This window comes from Mus caroli, unplaced genomic scaffold (genome assembly GCF_978045245.1).
Source record: "Mus caroli unplaced genomic scaffold, Mus_caroli_1 scaffold_1, whole genome shotgun sequence".
Lineage (NCBI taxonomy): Eukaryota > Metazoa > Chordata > Mammalia > Rodentia > Muridae > Mus > Mus caroli.
Genome location: NW_028227256.1, coordinates 94,959,731 through 94,982,815, shown reverse-complemented (window position 1 = coordinate 94,982,815; position 23,085 = coordinate 94,959,731). Strand labels below are relative to the sequence as shown.

Below are 23,085 nucleotides of genomic sequence, written 5' to 3'. Positions count from 1 at the left end.
CATATATATATATATATATATATATATATATATATATATATATGAAAATGTAGACTAGGGATTTTGAATCTCAGCAGAAGGCACATTTGAAGGAGAGGTGACACACAGGATAGCACTGGGCAACTCTTCGGTTTGTGAAAGATTGTGATCAAATTTCAGTGAATGCTGATGAAAGGGAATTCGGTAAACAAAAATTAGTTTTTCTTTGATTGTTGCTAAAATTAAAAGTGAGAAAAATATAAAAGCAAAATATTGGAGAGCTATGAGTAAAATCTAGTTAACATCTACCAATTGAGCATGTTACTGGAGAGAAAGAAGCATAAGAAAATCTACCTTTTCCTTCCTTAGCTTTTTAGTAGCTCTGCAACCTGCAAAGCAGGGAGAGAAATATTGTGTCTCATCTCTTCCACATACAGGATTATATTCAGAAGTTGTACAACCACAGGGCGCATTGCATGGAGCTGTGAGGTTTCCAATTATACCAAGCCTGTGAAGTTGAGATTAAACATAATTATAAAACCATCACTTAAACTGTTAATGTGTACATCAAGATATTCATAATATCCATAAATATGCATTTTTGAAATATTTTTTCACAGATTTTTCTCTTCCTGTTCATCTGTTGGGATTTTATAAAAAGTAATCACATGATACTTATATTTTCCTTGCTTCTTTTGCATTAATGACCTTTATTTGTTCATATAAAGACATATGTTTTCGAGCCTTCTGGTTTCCCTCTGTGCTTGGAGCCAGTACTCTGCCACTGGGCTCCATACCCAGGTGGAACCAGGAGAGAGGTATCAACCCAGGAGTGCAGACAGGCCTGTGAACATAGGTAGGACCACCACTGCTGCTCAGAGAAACAGGCCGGAACCCTCAGGACACAGGAACCAAGGAGCTGCCTAGGACAGGAGTTTTCCCATTCATGTCTGTGCCTATATCAGATCCTGTGCCACAGAACTACATACATAACTACTCCCAGGAAAGGGCTGGTCTCCAAAGAGTACCTACACACCTGCAAGCACTTCTCTTCAAATTCCTGGCCCAAGAGGGACCCTACCAGAGCCATTAGGACCCAGGAACTAAGGATGAGATGGGGTAAGGCTCTTTCTGATTTCTGTCTCCATCCCAGAGCTGGCACTGAACCACAGCTCTCCATACCTAAATAGCTCCCAGAGAGAACTGGTCTTTCAGAAATACTGACACAAAAGATTGCACTATGGACAAGCCACAGTCAGAGACAGCAAGACCAGCTAACACCACAGATAACCAGATGGAGGAGGGCAAGCTCAAGAACATAAGCAACAGACACCAAGGCTACTTGTCATTATGAGAACCCAGTTCTCCCACCACAGCAAGCCCTGGTTACCCCAACACTCCAGAAAAGCAAGACTCTGATGATCACAACTCATGATGTTGACAGAGGACTTTAAGAAGGAAATAAATAACTCTTTTAAAGAAATACAAGAGAACACAGGTAAACAGGTAAAAGACCTATAAGAGGAAACGGAAAAATACATTAAAGAATTACAGGGGAAAAAACCAAACAGGTGAAGAAACTGAAAAAAAACACCATGGATCTAAAAATGGAAATAAAAACAATAAAGAAATCAGAAAGGGAGACAGCACTGGAGAAAGAAAACCTAGGAAACAGAACAGGAGTCATAGATGCAAGCATCACCAACAAAATACAAGAGATACAAGAGAGAATCTCAGGTGCAGAAGATATCATAGAAAACATTCACATAATATACAAAGAAAATGCAAAAAATTCCTAACCCAAAACATCCAGGAAATCTAGGACACAATGAGAAGATCAAACCTAAGGATAATAGGTAAAGAAGAGAGTGAAGATTTCCAATTTAAAGTGCCAGTAAATATCTTCAACAAAATTATAGAAGAAAACTTCCCCAAACTAAAGAAAGGGATTCCCATAAACATACAAGAAGCCTACAGAAATCCAAATAGATTGGACAAGAAAAGAAATTCCTGCTGTCACGTAATAATCAAAACACCAAATGCACAAAACAAAGAAAGAATATTAAGAACAGTAAGGATCAAATAACATATAAAGGCAGAACAATTAGACTACACCCGACTTCTCACAAGAGGCTATGAAAGCTAGGAGATCCAGGGAAGGTGTAATACAGGACCTAAGAGAACACAAATGCCAGCCCAGACGACTATAGCCAGCAAAACTATCAATTAACATAGATGGAGAAATCAAGGTATTCCAAGACAAAACCAAATTTACACAATATCTTTCCACAAATCCAGCCCTACAAAGGATAATAGATGGAAAATGCCAACACAAGGAGGGAAACTACATGCTAGAAAACGTAAGAAAGTAGTCTTTTAACAAACCCAAAAGAAGATAACCACAAAAACATAAAAATAACTTCAAAAATAACAGAAAGCAAAAATTACTATTCTTGAATAGCTCTTGAAATCAATGGACTCAATTCCCCACTGAAAAGACATAGACTAACATACTGAATAAATAATCAGTACCCAGCATTTTGCTGCATACAGGAAATGCACCTCAGTGTCAAAGACAAACAGTACCTCAGAGTAAAAGGATCAAATACAATTTTCCAAGCAAATACTCCCAAGAAACAAGCTGAAAAAGCCATTCAATATTGCATAAATTCAACTTTCAACCAAAAGTCATCAAAACAGCAAGGAAGAACACATTATACTCATCAAAGGAAAAATCTCAATTGTGGGGGACTTCAACACACCACTCACATCAAAAGGACAAATCAGGGAAACACAAACTAAACTGAGACACAGTGAAACTAACAAAAGTTATGGACCAAATGGATTTAACAGATATCTATAAAACATTTTATCCAAAATCAAGTAATATACCTTCTTCTCAGCACCTCATGGTACATTTTCCAAAATTGACCATATAACCTGTCATAAAACACCTTAACAGATATAAGAAGATTGAAATAATCCCATATGTCCTATCAGATAACTACAGATTGAGGCTGGTCTTCAAAAAAAAAAAAATGAAAACAACAACAATAAAACAGAAAGTCTATATACACATGGAAATTGAACAATGCTCTACTCAATGATAACCTGGTCAAGAAAGAAATAAAAGACATTTTAAAATATAATGAAAATGAAGCCACAACATACCCAAACTTATGAGACACAATGAAAGCAGTGCTAAGAGGAAAACTCAGCTCTGAGTGGCTCCAAACAGAAATTGGAGAGAGCATACACTAGCAGTTTAACAGCTTAGCACATACACCCAAGAGGAATAGATGGCAGGAAATAATCAAACTCAGGGCTGAAATCAACCAAGTAGAAACAAAAAGAACTATATAAAGAATCAACAAAGCAAGGAGCTGGTTCTTTGAGCAAATCAACAAGATAGATAAACCTTTCACCAGACAAACCAAAGGACACAGAGTCAACATACAAATTAACAAAATCAAAAATGAAAGGGGGAATATAACCACGGAAACTGGGGAAATTCAAAACTCATCAGATCCTATTACAAAAGCCTATACTCAACACAACTGGAAAATCCAGATGAAGTGGAAAAATTTCTAGACAGATACCAAATACCAAAGATCGAGAAGACCAAAGCATTCAGAATTATTCTGAATACAAAAATAACCCATAGGGGAGAAAAACATCCCTGTCAGAAGTTTTTTCATTCAAATAGAAGATAGATAGATAGATAGATAGATAGATAGATAGATAGATAGATAGATAGATAGATAGATAGATAGATAGATAGATAGATAGATAGATAGATGATAGACAGACAGATGATATAATTTTCTGCCAGACACAACTTGGTAAGGGAGGCAGAATGAACTGCAAATCTCCCAAAATTCCAGGCAAGCTACCCAGGTTCAGAGATCACCCTCCTCATGATCTAACCAGAACTCAGAGCTCTCCTGATGACTTCCTCCTGTCAGCCCTTTCTGTCAGAGTCCAGTAGTGCAGAGCAGCAACAACTGAGTTCCAAGCAATGGTAGGTGGAGCTCCAGGACCTACAACTGGAACTTAGATTTTGGTTTTGTTTGTTTTTTGTTGTTTTTTCCTCAAAGCAGTAATAATTCAATGTCAAAGCTGCTTTCATGAGCATTTTCCCTCATACCAGGAAAATACCACCCTCTTCATGACAGAAAAATATCAAAAGATCCCAACTTTAAGTACAGCAACAATTATAACTAGAAGGTAAAGCACTTAAACTGATGCTAATTAAACTTCCCGAGGCATTGTTCATTCAATTTATTGAGGACATTCTGTTATCCTGCTCCTCAAATCAATGTTTAAGTTAGGATTTGGTGTTTGTGGTAGATAAATTAAGAGAAAAAAATTCAAAATATTTGAGCTAAATCAATTGGATATCATCTTATCTGCTTAACACTACTAAGGATTTGAACCTACTTTGTAGGTTGCTTTCTAGAGGCACCGCATTAAAATTTGAGAGAAATGTAACATCTAAAACATAGCAGCAAAATTGAGGCTCTACATTAACTGACCTCATGTATAAACACATGAAGGACAGAGATGCACTGAGAACAGAAACTGACCTAATTTCAGAGAAAGAAAATATTGAAGATTTGTGAATGTAGAAAGGGAAAAGTGAATGACAAAACTTGCCATGATGTACTCAAGGTTGGAGTTCAGTGACAAGATGTTGGAAAGGCTAGCACATGAGTAGTTTGGGTTTAAATTTGAGAAGAGGCAAAATGACGTCGGACTCCTCAAAGTTTGATCCAAGTTGACAAGGTCAACCTGAACAGCCATTTTACTCTAACCTCTTTGTGGTTCATTTAGGTGCCCTCAGTTCCTTGTAGAATTTCTCCCAGCAGTATGTAGGAACTTCAACTGTTTGCCACATTACTTTGTAATGGTATGATTTCACTAATTTACACATTTTGATATAAAACAATTTGCTAGTGACTAATGGGAAAGAATTTCTGTCTGCATATTTTCCACATGTATATAATTATTATTTGATGAAATTCTGTTTCAAATTATTTGTCCATTTCAGATATGCCATTTATTTTCCAGATACTAATATATCACTGTAGCAGAATTTTTCCCCTAATAATTTAAATATTAAAACAACAAGACGCCTATGATTGGACACTGGAAAAGGAAGGCTGGTGGAGATTTTTGGAGACAGGAGAGAGAGGAGAGAGGGAGAAGTAAGAAAGATGAAGGAAGAGAAAGATGATCTAGAATCTGCATGGCTTTAAATAGCAACAGGTAGCCATAAATATCTTCGAAGTGATGGACAGTAACAGGACAATTTGTCTTATCTCTAGATTAGACAATTTATATGAATATCAATTGGCTGTGAGTTTATTGTGTGGGTGTTTTCTGTGGTGAGAATTTACTGATAGAAATCTGACTTATAAATTACAAGCTTCTAGAGTTTTGATTTTAATGGGATTTGAGACTGCTAGCCACAGGGAATGGATTGCTGGGAATGTGGGCAGAATCCACAGCAAGAGAACTGTGAGGTGTGTGGTCACTGCATGGGGCTAGCCATAGAGGCAGTGGGATTGCCAGCACCCAAGAGTAGCCAGTGATAGTGCAAGATGGTGCATTTTTAAATATTTCCCTCTACATACTACTGTTAAATGTTTTATATGATCAGAAATAAGTCCTTTTTTAATATACTGTTTTCTGATGTCTTATTTTATAGTTTGTGGGTTATTTTTTAAAAGAGAATTTGACTCAAAGATTTTAGTAGCCCTCCTTATCCAAACTATAACTGGGCCAATAAAGAAAATAGGGAAATAAAACCCTTTACAACAACTACAAATAGTATGAAATATTTTGATGTAACTCTAACTAAGCAAGTGTAAGCTCTGTATGACAATAACTTCAAGTCCCTGAAGAAGGAAAGAAGATATGAGAATATGGAAAGATCTCACATACTTATGGACAAGAATGATTAACAAAGTGAAAATAATCATCTTACCAATAGCAATCTTCAGACTCAATTCAGTCCCCATCAAAAGTTCAACACAACCTTATGAACCTGAAAAAACAACACTCAACTTCATATGGAAAAACAAAAACCCAGAAGAGTCAAAGTAATCTTGAACAATAAAAGAATTTCCAGGGATGAATTACCATCCCTGACCTTAAGCTTTACTACTGAGCAATAGTGATCAAAACTACATGGTATTTGTACAGAATCAAACACTTTTATCAATGGAATCTAATAAAAGTTCCAGATATTAACCCATAGACCTATAGACAGAGACTTGATTTTTTATAAAGAATCCAAAACCATACAATGGAACAATGATTACATCTTCAATGAATGATGCTGCTCTAACTGGATGTCTGCATGTAGAAGAATACAAGTAAATCCATATTTATCATCCTGCACAAAACTCAAGTCCAAGTGATTCAAAGGACCTTAACATTAAAACAGATGCAGTATATCTGATAGAAGAGAAAGTTGGAAATATCCTTGAACACATTGGTATAAGAAACAACATCCTGGGCTGAAGAGATAGCTCAATGGTTAAGAGTACTGAGTACTCTCCCAGAGGTCCTGATTTCAATTCTCAGCAATCACATGGTGGTCCAGAACCATCTGCAATGGGGTCTGATGTCCTCTTCTGTTGTGTCTGAAGAGAACAATGCTGTGCTTATATACATTAAATAAATAAATAAATAAATAAATAAATAAATAAATAAATAAATAAATAAATTTTAAAAAGAAACAATTTCCTGAAAAGGACATAAATATCTCAGGCTCTATTATTAACAATTGATGAATGGGACCTCATGAAATTGAAAGGCTTCTGTAAGGCCAGGAAGGACACTGTCAATAGAACATTTCAGCAACCTACAGACTAAGAAAGGATCTTCAACCTTACAACTGACACAGGGCTCATATCCAAAATTTACAAAGAACTTAAGAAGTTAGAAAACAACAACTCAAATAATCCAGTTAAAAAAATAGTCTACAGAGCTAAACAGAGAATTATCAACAGAGGAATCGTGAATGACTGAGAAACACTTAAGGAAATATTCAAAGTCCTAGGTCCTCAGGGAAATTCACATGAAAACAACTTTGAAGTTCTATCATATGGCTGTCAGAATGGCTAAGATCGATAACTCAAGAGATAGTAAATTCTAGAAAGGATGTAGAGCAAGGAGAAAACTTCTTCATAGCTGGTGGGAGTGCAAACTTGTACAACGACTTTAGAAATCAATTTGGTGGTTTCAGAAAATTTGAAATAGTTCAACCTCAAGACTCAGCTATACCCAAAGGATGCTTCAACATCCCAGAAAGTCACTTGCACAACTTTGTTCATAAAAGCTTTATTCATAATATCCAGAAGTGGGAACCAACCTAAATGTCCTTCAAATGAACAATGGATAATGAAAGTGTGGTACATTTACACAATCAAATATTCTTAAGTTATTAAAAATAATCACTCCTGTGGTTCCTCAGAAAATTAGAAATAGTTCTACTTAAAGACCCAGCTATTCAACTCCTGGTCATAGATCCAAAAGAAAATCCAACATATAATAAGGACACATGATCCACTATGTTTATACCAGCCTTACTTATAATAGCCAGAATCTGGAGCAACACAGATGTCCCTCAACAGAAGAATGGATAGAGAAAATGTGGCACATTTACACAATGGAGTACTAATCTGCTATTAAAAATAATGACTTCATGAAATTCACAGCCAAATGGAGGGAGCTATAAAATTTCATCTGAACAGATATAACCCAAACACAAAGAACACATATGATATATACTCACTGATAAGTGGATATTAGCCTAAAAGCTTGAATTACCCATGATACAACCCACAAACCATATTGTGCTTAAGAGAAAATATTATCAAAGTGTGGATGCTTAAATTCTAGATAGAAGGGGAAACAAAATAATCACAGTAGGTAGAGAGAGAAAGGGTACTGGGAGGGAGAGAGGAGGGCGATGGAATAAGGGGAGCAGGTTTAGGTATGGAACATGACAGGAGAGTAGTACACAGGGTCAAGAAATTGAATAGAAATATGTAGCACTAGAGGATGGGGAACTAGGGGTAGCCACCAGAAAGCCTCATTTGCCAGGGTAGCAAGAGGCTGCCAGGATCCAGTGGTAATGACTTTAGCTGAGATACCCAACAAAAAGGAGATAGAACCTATAGAGAACACCTCCAGTAGATAGGTACTGTCCCCATTTCAGAGAAGGGGACATCTGCCCATCTCAAAATTGTTAACCCAGAATTGATCCTTCCAAAGGAAAGGCCAGGACAAAAAAAAAATGGAACAGAGACTGAGGAAAGCATTCCAGAGACTACCCCAACCCAGGGATCCATTCCATCTGCAAATTAAACCGTACATTATTGTTGATGCCACGAAGCACATGGTAACAGGAGTCTTGTATGGCTTTTCCCTGAAAGGTTCTGATAGCACCTTATTAATACAGATGCAGATACCTACAGGCAACCATCAGACTGAGCTTGGGGAACCCAATAGGAGAGCTAGGGGAAGGACTGAAGGAACTGAAGGGAATTGCAACTCCATAGAAAGAACAATATCAATGAACTGGAACACCCAGAACTCCCAGGGACTAAACCACCAACCAAAGAGTATATGGAGGTATCCATGACTCCAGATATGTATGTAGCAGAGGATGGCCTCATCTGACATCAGTTTGAAAGGAGGCTCTTGGTCCTGTGGAGAATTGATGCCCCAGTGTAGGGGTTACTAGAGCAGTGAGGCAGGAGTGGGTGAGTGGATGAAAGAGCACCATCAGAGAGGCAAAAGAGATGGAGAAAAATAAAGGTTGGATGGAGGTTTGTGGGGGAGTAACCATGAAGGGGGATATCATTTAAAATGTAAATGAATAAAATTATTAATAAAAAAGGCTAGATATGTTAAAAAAAAGACACCATGAATTTTGCAGCAAATGGAAGGATGTTAAAATATCATCCTGAGTGACATTACCCAGTCTCAATAGGACATGCATGATTTGTACTCACTTATAAGTGGATATTTGCTATAAAATACAGGTACCATGCTAAACAAGACCTTAAAAAGCTAAGCAAGCAGGAAGGCCTGGGTGAAGAAGCTTGATTTTCACTCAGAAGAGGAATAAAATAGCCATAAGACGCAGATGGAGGGAGGGAAATAGGTGGAAGAGGGATGGGGAGGGTAGTGTGGGGTGTTCAGGATCAAGTGTGGAGAAGGACAGGAGAGATGACTAGATGGCCATGAAAATGAATGGAAATATGCAACTGAGAGGGGTGAGGTGGTCCAGGATGAGGCAAAGACCTGTGATAAGGAAGATGGCCATGAATCAATAGGGTGGCCTTAGCTGTGACTCACAACATTGGAGATATGGAAACTGAAGAGGCCACCTGCTGTAGCCAGGCAGGAACCCCAGTGAAGTAATAGAAACACCAACCCACACACAAAACTTTCAATAGATCTTTATCTGGTCTACAAGAAATGCATGCATGGGGAATGGATCAGAGCCTGAGGGAATGGCCCAACATCAAACCCACTCAGTAGACTAGCACCCATCCCTACCACTATTAATGATACTGCTATGCTTGTAGACAGGTGCCTGTTGTCCTTTGAGAGGCTCCCCCTAGCAGCTGAATCAGGCAAAATTTTTATCATAAATTACTAATAAAGGATGATAAACAAATATATCTATATGAAATATGTAACCTTAATATAAAAAATAAACATGTTTGATATTTCAGTTGCATGATTAATAATTCCAAAAACTATGTAAATATGTAGTTACTGAATTATTAATATAAAAATATTCCTTCAGTTATGAATAAAGTATATAGTCTACAAATGTATATTTATCTATCCCAGCCAAACAGTGGAGCTTGGGGTTTCTTAATGGAAGATTAGGAGGAAGGATTGTGAACACCAAAGGGAATAGGGACACTTTAGGAAGACCAACAGAGTCAACTATCATGGACCCTTGGGATTCTCCAAATTGGAATCACCAAACAAGGAACATACATAGGTCCCTTGTATGGCTTCCCTGCACATATGTAGTAGATGTGCAGCTTGGCCTTCATGTGAATCCTGAAAAACTGGAGCAGGGTCTACCCCAAATGTTGTTGCCTGTACATGGTATATGTTCTTCTAGGTGGGCTGCCATGTTTTGCCTCCCTGGAAGATGAGTTGCTAGCCTCACAGAGACTTGAAATATGAAAGTGGGGGGGGGGAGTGGAGGAGTACCAGGGAAGGGCTGACCTGGTCAGGGGAAAAGGGAAAGATTGTGGGATGGAGTGACTGGGGGGAGGGGCAATGATTGGGATATAAGAGGAATATGCAAAACAAAACAAAACAAAATTACCTTTAAAAAAAATCCTCTGACATTAACATCACGTTTTATAGCCTTGTGGTCAGCTCCAGTAGCATTTATTGAACAGTGGTTTGTCATATGCTATCCCATTGTAGATGAAAGTGCTATCATTTCCTTTTATCATTTCATTTGCTTAGTCCTTTGGTTTACAGTTACTTTTATGTGGTCCAATATTTAATATTAATTCATCCCAAGACCTTTTAATTTGAGTATTTAATCTAAAATATGTGCATGCTCAGGTGAAATTATGTTTCACATATTCTAGTAAAATTTGTTACTTTCTGCATACCTTAACACAAAGTTCTAGTTTTGATCATAAAACACTAAGAAATGCATAATAAACAAATATATCTACATGAGATATGTAACAATATTAACAGTAAAAACATTTTTGATTTTTCATTTGCATTTTTAATAATTCCAAAAGTTATTTAAATATATAGGTACTGAATTATTAGTATAGAAAATATCACTTCAGTTATAGAGTCTCCAAATGTATATTTACCTATCATAATCATCATTGATTCCAGCAAACTTTGATATTTCACACTCCACAAAAAAGGTTAATAGGAAAAGCACAATTGACACAAAAGATACTACTACTAAAAATTTCAATTTGTTCTTATTATTCATTTGCATTCTGTGAACAATAAAGCCTCCCAAAAAATGGCCAAATATATTTCCCGGTAATATAAAAACACCTGAAAAAGGAAAATAAAATATGGTTAAGCGCAATCTGCTGATAGTTGAAGAAAATTACACATAGATATCATTCCCTCTAGTTTAGCACACATTTTTAAAACAAACCAAGAAACAGAAAACTCTAGAGGATGTGGTATTTGAATAAATCACGATTTTATAATATCTAAAATCCTGTGCATGGTTATGGAGCTAGTATAGGTCTTCAGGTTCTGGTAGACATGGTGATGATTTACCCCTAAACACTGAGCACCTAAGACAAGCAAGTACAGTCCATGCCACATATAAATTAGGAGGTGCCTTATTGAGAGACATTATTACTACTCCACTTAAATGTATAGCCAATTTTAGAGATTTGATTGAAACAATAGGCTTTTTCAAGCATCCTGTGAACAAGAATGGAAGAACCAACTCACTGAGATCTCTCATAGATGGTAAACATGAACATTTTTATAACAACCTGAGACTCTCGAGTTCCCATAATAACGTATGATTTTTTTCTACTTAAGTATCAGAAAGGAAATCACAAGAAGAATATGAGCTGGAAAAAGCAAACTAAGAGAAATAGAAAAGTAAGTGTAACATAGTAAACTGACACACTAATACAGTCCAATCAACTCCAAATGTAGGTCACTGTGAGTACATATAAGAGAAGAGAATAAAACACCAATAACAACACACACACAATATTACATCATGCTATAATGAAATGTTTCATAAAAATGGAAAAAGTGAAGGAAAAAAAAAAGAAATAAAGTTGATGTTTAAGAAAAACAAACATGAAATGTGACTTACGGTGGGCGCCATCTTGGTTCCAGGACTCCACTGAACTTAGGAACTTAGTCTGCACAGGTGAGAGTGTGCACCATAGAAGCTAACAGCTTCTGGGACAGGCAGGAGCCACAGAGCCTCTGAGGCAGCGCCCTTTTCGGACCCCAGACATCCGGCCACCCTCCCAGCCAGAGGAAAGGTGTCTGCCCTGCCCTGGAGACTTTTGCCTCAGGACCAGCAGGCACCATCTTGGTTCCAGGACTCCACTGAACTTAGGAACTTAGTCTGCACAGGGGAGAGTGTGCACCACAGAAGCTGACAGCTTCTGGGACAGGCAGGAGCCACAGAGCCTCTGAGGCAGCGCCCTTTTCAGGCTCCAGATATCCAGCCACCCTTCCAGCTAGAGGACAGGTGTCTGCCCAGCCCTGGAGCCCTTTGCCTCAGGAGCAGTGGGAGCCATCTTGGTTCCAGGACTCCACCGAACTTAGGAACTTAGTCTGCACAGGTGAGAGTGTGCAACACAGAAGCTGACAGCTTCTGTGACCTGCCAAAGCAACACAGCTTCTGGTAAAGGTCCTGTTATGGGCCTTCATCTTCGGCCAGGAGGAGATCCAAACACCAGATATCTGTGCACCTTCCCTGTAAGATGAGAACTTGCCAGCAGAGAGTGCTCTGACCACTGAAACTCAGAGGAGAGAGCCTGTCTCCCAGGTCTGCTGATAGACGGTAACAGAATCACCAGAAGAACAATCTCTAAACAGAGACAACTATAATAACTAACTCCAGAGATTACCAGATGGCAAAAGGTAAAAGTAAGCATCTTACTAGCAGAAACCAAGACTACTCACCATCATCAGAACCCAGCACTCCCACTTTGCCCAGTCCAGGGCACCCCAACACACCAGAAAAGCTAGACCTGGATTTAAAATATATCTCGTGATGATGGTAGAGGACATCAAGAAGGACTTTAATAACTCACTTAAAGAAATACAGGAGAACACTACTAAAGAGTTACAAGTCCTTAAAGAAAAATAGGAAAACACAACCAAACAGGTAGAAGTCCTTAAAGAAAAACAGGAAAACACATCCAAACAGGTGATGGAAATGAACAAAACCATACTAGACCTAAATAGGGAAGTAGACACAATAAAGAAAACCCAAAGTGAGGCAACGCTGGAGATAGAAACCCTAGGAAAGAAATCTGGAAACATAGATGTGAGCATCAGCAACAGAATAGAAGAGATGGAAGAGAGAATCTCAGGTGCAGAAGATTCCATAGAGAACATCTGCACAACAATCAAAGAAAATGGAAAATGTAAAAAGATCCTAACTCAAAACATCCATGAAATCCAGGACACAATGAGAAGACCAAACCTACGGATAATAGGAGTGGATGAGAATGAAGATTTTCAACTCAAAGGACCAGCAAATAACAAAATTATAGAAGAAAACTTCCCAAATCTAAAGAAAGAGATGCTCATGAACATACAAGGAGCCTACAGAACTCCAAATAGACTGGACCAGAAAAGAAATTTCTCCTGACACATAATAATCAGAACAACAAATGTACTAAATAAAGATAGAATACTAAAAGCAGTAAGGGAAAAAGGTCAAGTAACTTATAAAGGCAAGCCTATCAGAATTACACCAGATTTTTCACCAGAGAATATGAAAGCCTGAAGAGCCTGGACAGATGTTATACAGACACTAAGAGAACACAAATTCCAGCACAGGCTACTATACCCAGGCAAACTCTCAATAACCATAGATGGAGAAACCAAAGTATTCCACGACAAAACCAAATTCACACATTATCTTTCCACAAATCCAGCCCTTCAAAGGATAATAACAGAAAAAAAAAAAAAAAACAATACAAGGACGGGAACCACACCCTAGAAAAAACAAGAAAGTAATCCCTCAACAAACCAAAAAGAAGACAGCCACAAGAACAGAATGCCAACTTTAACAACAAAAATAACAGGAAGCAACAATTACTTTTCCTTAATATCTCTTAATATCAATGGACTTAATTCACCAATAAAAAGACATAGACTAACAAACTGGCTACACAAACAAGACCCAACATTTTACTGCTTACAGGAAACTCATCTCAGAGAAAAAGATAGACACACATCAGAATGAAAGGCTGGAAATCAATTTTCCAAGCAAATAGTATGAAGAAAGAGGCTGGAATAGCCATTCTAATATCTGATAATATTGACTTCCAACCCAAAGTCATCAAAAAAGACAAAGAGGGGCACTTCATACTCATCAAAGGTAAAATCCTCCAAGAGGAACTATCAATTCTGAATATCTATGCTCCAAATACAAGGGCAGCCACATTCATTAAAGAAATTTTAGTAAAGCTCAAAGCACACATTGCACCTCACACCATAATAGTGGGAGACTTCAACACACCACTTTCACCAATGGACAGATCATGGAAACAGAAACTAAACAGGGACACAGTGAAACTAACAGAAGTTATGAAATGAATGGATCTGTCAGATATCTACAGAACATTTTATCCTAAAACAAAAGGATATACCTTCTTCTCAGCACCTCATGGTACCTTCTCCAAAATTGACCACATAATTGGTCACAAAACAAGCCTCAACAGATACAAAAATATTGAAATTGTCCCATGCATCCTATCAGATCACCATGGACTAAGGCTGATCTTCAATAATAAAATAAATAATAGAAAGCCAACATTCACGTGGAAACTGAACACTCTCCTCAATGATACCTTGGTCAAGGAAGTAATAAATAAAGAAATTAAGGACTTTTTAGAGTTCAATGAAAATGAAGCCACAACATACCCAAACTTAGGTGACACAATGAAAGCATTTCTAAGAGGAAAACTCATAGATCTGAGTGCCTCCAAAAAGAAACTAGAGAGAGCACACATTAGCAGCTTGATAACACACCTAAAAGCTCTAGAACAAAAGGAAGCAAATTCACCCAAGAGGAGTAGACAGCAGGAAATAATCAAACTCAGGGGCTAAATCAACCAAGTGGAAACAAGAAGAACTATTCAAAGAATCAACCAATCGAGGAGCTAGTTCTTTGAGAAAATCAACAAGATAGACAAACCCTTAGCCAGACTCACTAGAGGGCACAGGGAAAGCATTCTAATTAACAAAATGAAAAATGAAAAGAGAAACATAACAACAGATCCTGAAGACATCCAAAACACCATCAGATCCTTCTACAAAAGGCTATACTCGACAAAGCTGGAGAACCTGGATGAAATGGAGAAGTTTCTAGACAGATACCATGTACCAAAGTTGAATCAAGATCAGGTTAATGATCTAAACAGCCCATATCCCCCAAAGAAATAGAAGCAGTCATTAATAGTCTCCCAACCAAATAAAGCCCAGGACCAGGTGGGTTTAGTGCAGAGTTCTATCAGACCTTCACAGAAGATCTAATCCCAGTTCTTCACAAACTATTCCACAAAATAGAAACAGAAGGTATTCTACCCAACTCATTCTATGAAGCCACAATTACTCTGATACCTAAACCACAGAATGACCCAACAAAGATAGAGAACTTCAGACCAATTTCCCTTATGAATATTGATGCAAAAAATCCTCAATAAAATTCTTGCTAACTGAATCCAAGAACACATCAAAACAATCATCCATCCTGACCAAGTAGGTTTCATCCCAGGGATGCAGGGATGGTTCAACATACGGAAATCCATCAACATAATCCATTATATAAACAAATTCAAAGACAAAAACCACATGATCATCTCTTTAGATGCAGAGAAAGCATTTGACAAGATCCAACACCCATTCATGATAAAATTCTTGGAATGATCAGGAATTCAAGGCCCATACCTAAACACGATAAAAACAATCTACAGCAAACCAGTAGCCAACATCAAAGTAAATGGTGAGAAGCTGGAAGCAATCCCACTAAAATCAGGGACTAGAAAAGGCTGTCCACTCTCCCCATACCAATTCAGCATTATACTTGAAGTCCTAGCCAGAGCAATTCGACAACAAAAGGAGATCAACGGGATACAAATTGGAAAAGATGAAGTCAAAATATCACTTTTATCAGATGATATGATAGTATATATGAGTGACCCTAAAAATTCCACCAGAGAACACCCAAGCCTGATAAACAGCTTCAGTGAAGTAGCTGGATATAAAATTAACTCAAACAAGTCAATGGCCTTTCTGTACACAAAGGATAAACAGGCTGAGAAAGAAATTAGGGAAACAACACCCATCTCAATAGTCACAAATAATATAAAATATCTTGCCGTGACTCTAACTAAGGAAGTGAAAGATCTGTATGATATAAACTTCATGTCTCTGAAGAAAGAAATTAAAGAAGATCTCAGAAGATGGAAAGATCTCCCATGCTCATGGATTGGCAGGATCAATATAATAAAAATGGCTATCTTGCCAAAAGCAATCTACAGATTCATTGCAATCCCCATCAAAATTCCAACTCAATTCTTCAATGAATTAGAAAGGGCAATCGGCAGATTCATCTGGAATAACAAAAAACCTAGGATAGGAAAAAAATCTTCTCAATGATAAAAGAACCTCTGATGGAATCACCATGCCCGACCTAAAGCTGTACTACAGAGCAATTGTGATAAAAACTGCATGGTACTAGTATAGTGACACACAAGTAGACCAATGGAACAGAATTGAAGACCCAAAGATGAACCCACACACCCATGGTCACTTGATCTTTGACAAGGGAGCTAAAATCATCCAGTCGAAAAAAGACAGCATTTTCAACAAATGGTGCAGGCACAACTGGCTGTTATCATGTAGAAGATTGGGAATTGATTCATTTCTATCTCCTTGTACTAAGGTCAAATCTAAGTGGATTAAGGAACTCCACATAAAACCAGATTCACTGAAACTTATAGAGAAGAAAGTAGGGAAAATCCTGGAAGATATGTGTACAGGGGAAAAATTCCTGAATAGAACAGCAATGGCTTGTGCTGTAAGATCGAGAATCGATAAATGGGACCTCATACAATTGCAAAGCTTTTGCAAGGCAAAAGACACTGTCAATAAGACAAAAATACCACCAACAGATTGGGAAAGGATCTTTACCTATCCCAAATTGGATAGGGGACTAATATCCAATATATATAAAGAACTCAAGAAGGTGGACTCCAGAAAATCAAATAACCCCATTAAAAAAAAAATGGGGCTCAGAACTGAACAAAGAATTCTCACCTGAGAAATACCAAATGGCAGAGAAGCACCTGAAAAAAAATGTTCAACATCCTTAATCATCAGGGAAATGCAAATCAAAACAAACCTGAGATTCCACCTCATACCAGTCAGATTGGCTAAAATCAAAAGTTCAGGTGACAGCAGATGCTGGCGAGGATGTGGAGAAAGAGGAACACTCCTCCATTGTTGGTGGATTGCAAGTTTGTACAACCACTCTGGAAATCAGTCTGGTAGTTCCTCAGAAAATTGGACATAGTACTACCAGAGGATCTAGCAATACCTCTCCTGGGCATATATCCAGAAGATGTCCCAACCGGTAAGAAAGACACATGCTCCACTATATTCATAGCAGTCTTATTTATAATAGCCAGAAGCTGGAAAGAACCCAGATGTCCCTCAACAGAGGAATGGATACAGAAAATGTGGTACATTTACACAATGGAGTACTACTCAGCTACTAAAAAGAATGAATTTATGAAATTCCTAGGCAAATGGATGGACCTGGAAGGCATCATCCGGAGTGAGGTAACACAATCACAAAGGAACTCACACAATATTTACTCACTGATAAGTGGATATTATCCCAGAAACTTAGGATACGCAAGATATAAGAAACAATTTGCTAATCGCATGAAACTCAAGAAGAATGAAGACCAAAGTGTGGACACTGTGCCCCTTCTTAGAATTGGGAACAAAACACCCATAGAAGGAGTTACAGAGACAAAATTTGGAGCTGTGAAGAAAGGATGGACCATCTAGTGATTGCCGTATGCAGGGATCCATCCCATAACCAGCTTCAAAACACTGACACCATTGCATGCACTAGCAAGATTTTGCTGAAAGGATCCAGATATAGCTGTCTCTTGTGAGACTATGCAGGGGCCTAGAAAACACAGAAGTGGATGCTCACAGTCAGCTATTGATTGGATCACAGCGCCCCCAATGGAGGAGCTAGAGAAAGCTCCCAAGGAACTAAAGAACTGCAACCCTATAGGTGAAACAACAATATGAACTATCCAGTACTCCCTGGAGCTCATGTCTCTAGCTGCATATGAATCAGAAGATAGCCTTGTCGGCCATCAGTGGAAAGAGAGGCCCATTGGACCTCCAAACTTTATATGCCCCAGTACAGGGGAACACCAGGGCCAAAAAGGGGGAGTGGGTGGGTAGGGGACTGGGGGTGGGTGTGGGTATGGGGGAGTTTTGGGATAGCATTGGAAATGTAAATGAGGAAAATACCTAATAAAAAATGAAAAAAAAAAAGAAATGTGACTTACATAATGAAACATACATTTGATAAAATAAAATTTCTAGTTCATGTCCAAGGTGGTAGTATGGGGAAACTCAGGAATAATTTTCTCTTCCGTAGACTGGAAAGAAAATAATAGACATGGAACTTCTCATGGAAGGAAGAGTGGGTGAAACCTGGAAGTTGTCTGCACAGGAAATAAAACCTAACCAGATTCCACAGACTAAGGGAGAATGACAAAGCAAGGTGAGCAAATACCCTTGCTCCTCAAATACAAAGTTTAAAAGGGAGGTGGACTTCCTCTTCCTAGGCAGGAAAGTGGCAGTGGAAGGCAACATGTGGCCCTGAAGGCTGCATCCTGAAGACAAGAAGCCGAACTACATACCAGGTGTGGAGGGTGAAAGCAAGCCAGCTTCAGAAAATAAAGTAACAGGAAGCACAGAGAAAACTCAGTTATAGAGCTGCCTGGAGGGAAGTTCTGTGGCCAGGAACTCAGCCATTCTCAGACTGTAAATCCCGACATGGTCTCAGACTTCTCAGAAGAATCTCAGAGTTTGCATGAACACCTCATTGCATCACCTGGGTAAGCAACCATCCCAAACGATGAGAAAATTACAACTTGGGCAAGTTACTCTGACTCAACATACTGACAGATGTATGTTCACACACACTGTTGGAGATGTTCCAGGCATGCCTTATGTCTTAGATGTTTCCTGTGCCTCAGGTTGAAATAAAACTAAAAGCCTTTAGAGCAGATGTATACCAATTCAGTATGGTCCACAGACTTCCCAAGTTTATTGTTGAGTGAAAAGAGCTCACTGTATCACAAATACTGTCTATATATTCACTGTACAGAGTAACACTTCCTAAGAGAAGATAAACCTAAATTAGATTATATTCCTCCTATGCCCATGTTGCTAGACAGGGTCACTGCTCTACCATCAATATCCACTGCCAGGGCATTGCCTACTTAACAAATCCGGAGAGTACAGTCAGTGTGTTTGCCAAAGGTTAAGCATAGCTTGGTTTTGCTCCTATTAGTTTGTTCACAACTGAGAAGAAATAGAATAATCAGAAAATGCCTTCTACTAGTCTCAGTGTATTCGTTAAGAATTGTAACTCTAGAAAATCTTAGCAAGGAATAAACTTTCACTTACTTTTCAAGCCACCTATTTACATTTTAATATTGCAATATCATTTCTTTCCAGTTTTCATACTATAATCTTCATTTTAATTGAGTTTTATCTCTTCTCCCTTTTCTTTTCATATTTCCCTCTTTATTCTTTTTATTTCTGTTTTTATCTTTTTACTATTTTAGTTTTTAAAATGCTGGGAATTTTCATGTGTCTTAGGCAAATGGTTCCTTCACTGAGTGAAATCCAGCCTTTCAGTTACCGTTTCTATTTTTCTATTTATATTATTTTAAAGATCACTTCTACCTTTGTCTCTCCTCTGTCCCACATGTACTGAGGATAAAACCCAAGGCCCAGTGTATAATGAACTGTTGTGTCCTTGAGCTATAGTTACTGAAGAATTAATTTGGTTTAAATCACAACACATTCCTGCTTGAACCTAGTGGAAACTTTTACTTAGTGAAAGGGAGAAGGCATATAATCCCACATATTCACCAGTCTGGATGGGGAGGTATGGCTGAGGTTCTATTTCCAGGCAAATATTAACTGAGTGGCAATAGAGAAGAAAACATAACACAGGGGAGAGCACATCTACATCTCTGTTCTACTGTATTCAAGGCTGCAGCAGTGCAGACTGCATGTGACTGATAAGTCTGGTCATGAAGTGTCAGTGTCATACAGTAAAACCTATGATTCTAGATGTTAATCATCATCATAATATGTCTTCAGTGATTCCATGGACCTTTCAGCACAATTGCAACAATGACCATAATATCTTTAGAGATCTGCAATTCCTAATAGTGCTATCATTCCAGTAGGAGTCACATTTGAGTATGCATACTACAACTTAGGATGCCTACCCATCTGCTTGAAATGACAGTGTTTGTCCATTCTTTCAAGATTTGCAGAAATACTGAGATACTCTGTTCTTGACATGGTAATATCTGCTGAAAAACTGAGGTCACAAACAAAAGCCCTGTAAAGACTGTATTAGAGACTCCTTTTGACAATGAATACAACATTACATAAGATGCTCATCATTCCAAATCACACAGAATTCAACGTGTCATGAAGACTACCATATAAACGTAAAAAGCTGTCCATGTGAACTCATGGGGAAATCTCAATATGAAAAAGTATAAAAAGCAGCAATATAAAACAAATGAACCATGTGAATGTGTCTTAGCTAGGGTTTCTAGTGCTGTGCAGAGACACCATAACCATGGCCACCCCTATTAACAGAAAACATCTAACTGAGGATGGCTTATAGTTTCAGAGTCCACTATTATCAGGGAAGAAACATATGGTAGCTGACAGGTAGACAATCTGCCGGAAAAGGAGCTGAGAGTTATACATCTGGATTGTCAGGCAGCAGAAATGAAAGTGACAATAGGCCTAGCTTGAGCTTCTAAGACCTCAAACCCTGCCAATAAGTGGCACACTTCCTCCAGCAAGGCCATGCCTACCAAACAAGGCCACATCTCCTAAAGGTGCCACTTCCTATGGGCCAAGCATTCAAACACAGGACCCTATAGAGGCTATTCCTATTCAAATCACCACAGAGTAACTTGATTGATTTAATTTAAAATTAAGAAAAACTCAATGAAGAAAGACTGTGGAGATAATACAAGGATTAAAAATTAAAAATTTGATAAAGGGAATCAAAACTAATAAAACTGCGTATGGCCAGGCACACTTAAAATTTGGAGGAGGAAAACTGTAAATCAGCCTCATCTCCAGAAAAGTTAAAGTTCATAATTGCTATGCACACTCCAGTGAAGTTTGCTTGGCAGCCCGAGAGGCCTGGGAGCACTCACGAGGCAAAGAATTTCACGGAAACTCACCTCCTGGAACTTTGGTGTTTTCATAACCCGTATACTCATACCCTATCCCCGCGTTAGTCTGGTGTATGGATCCATGTGCTCTCTTTTAGTATTATCTTATTATAAGTGCCTGTTAAGATTGAATTCTGACATAGCTAAGCCTTCGTCAGGGTTTCAATGTCCTAGAAAATGCTTGAAGCCAAGGAGCTTGGTAGAGACAGTGAAACTAATTAGCCATTACAAAAGACAGAGCCAGCAGCTCAGGGCTAGTCTGCAGAGTGTTTACTAAGGACAGTAGCCAGTCTCACCCAAACAAGAGAATACTATGAAAGAGCTAGGGAATCCCACTGAGATAGAAATCTCAATGTAGTACAAGTTGGTGAATTCTTCTGACAAATGGAGATTCTCCACAGATACTTAAAAGTTATACTCATACAAGAAATTATCAGGGCCCAAGAAATAAGGGGGTTATAGTATTGCAGTATTCATGAGAAGGTCTGCTAGAGCAGAACCCCTGGTGGTGGGTTTAACAATAGACTATCTTTACACCTGGCTCCCTTCTTAGTGGCAGCGGCCTGGTCCCTGCCTTCTTTTGATGTATACATTCCTTTTGTATTGTGTCACTGTAACTTGGTGAATGTATCTCGCCTGGTTTCTTGCTATTCTTCTGTATAAAAAGTTTGATGCTCAACTTAACAAATTACATTCAGATTTCTACACAATCTCCTGTGTGCATCTGTCTGTCATTTGCCAACTCCTTGCCCACCTGCAACTAGAGATACTTTCCATGCAGACGAAAGGACCCAGAGGGTCTGCAGCATACAATCAGTCTTGTCTGCATCCTACCTCATTTCAACGAACAAAATTAGTTAAAATATTGACCAATACCTTAAATCAAGCTAAAAAGAAGAATATTACTTTAGTGCTAATAAAGTACAACAAGTAAAGATGCATGCCACCAATACCTGGGACCCGCATGGTAGTGCAAAAATGTTGACTAGTGTAAGAGTGTTTTCCTTGGAAGGAAAGGGCAAGCATGGCTCATATCCATTATACAAAGTTTGGATTTTCAAAGGTCAGGGTTTAGATATGTGTTTGTTTGTTTTGTTTTATTTCTGTTCTTCCTGTTACAATTCACTATGAGTACAAATATCACCTGGCAACTTTTCATATCACTTCATGGGACCTGTGCCTCAGGAAAATGGGCTATGTCTTTTAGAATTGTTGACAATGAGGCTTCAAACCATTACCACTAGTAATATCAGATTATTGTCATTTTTCTTGGTCACTCTCCAGTATTGGCAGTAAATTCCAGTTGTGGGAGACAACACAGACTTGAATAATTAAACTTAGAGAAATCAAGATGGTTCTAACTGGCTATCATTTGTAATATGGAAGGTATTATCCATGCTACTCATGAAAAAAGTCATCATCAGGTACACCCAGATATTAACCCTGACAACTAGATAAACTTGGCAAGGTGTGCCCAAGTGGTTGAACATATCATAGTACCTACCAAAAAACCTACTACTGTTATTTTACTGGATGGATATACTATTAAATCAAGTTCTAATGATTTATTATTATACCATAAATTAATGTATCTCACAACAACCACTATAGAATTTTCTCTTTCTAGAGTAGATTGTGAGTAACACAGAGGCCCACAATGGCCAAGATCCAGAGATAGAACCTAAAGAATGCTTAGCTCTGAGTGGGTCATATATAGAGAGAACCTGTTCCGAAGGCTCAGCAATCATTGTGGAAGAGGAAACAGAAACCAGCACAGTGGGTAACACATACACACACACACACACACACACACACACAC

At 38.2% G+C, this 23,085-nt stretch overlaps 1 protein-coding gene across 3 annotated transcripts in view; it reads right to left on the bottom strand.

Moving 5' to 3' along the window:
* LOC110294789 (solute carrier organic anion transporter family member 6C1-like) overlaps positions 1 to 23,085 on the bottom strand; it is an 88,928-nt gene that overhangs the window by 18,807 nt on the left and 47,036 nt on the right. For all 3 annotated transcript variants that reach the window (XM_021163258.2, XM_021163266.2, XM_021163273.2), the window contains 2 exons: positions 10,866 to 11,061; positions 334 to 487 (listed from right to left, as the gene is read on the bottom strand). In XM_021163258.2, coding sequence (XP_021018917.1) covers positions 334 to 487; positions 10,866 to 11,061 — 350 coding nt within the window. The remainder of the gene's footprint in view (positions 1 to 333; positions 488 to 10,865; positions 11,062 to 23,085) is intronic.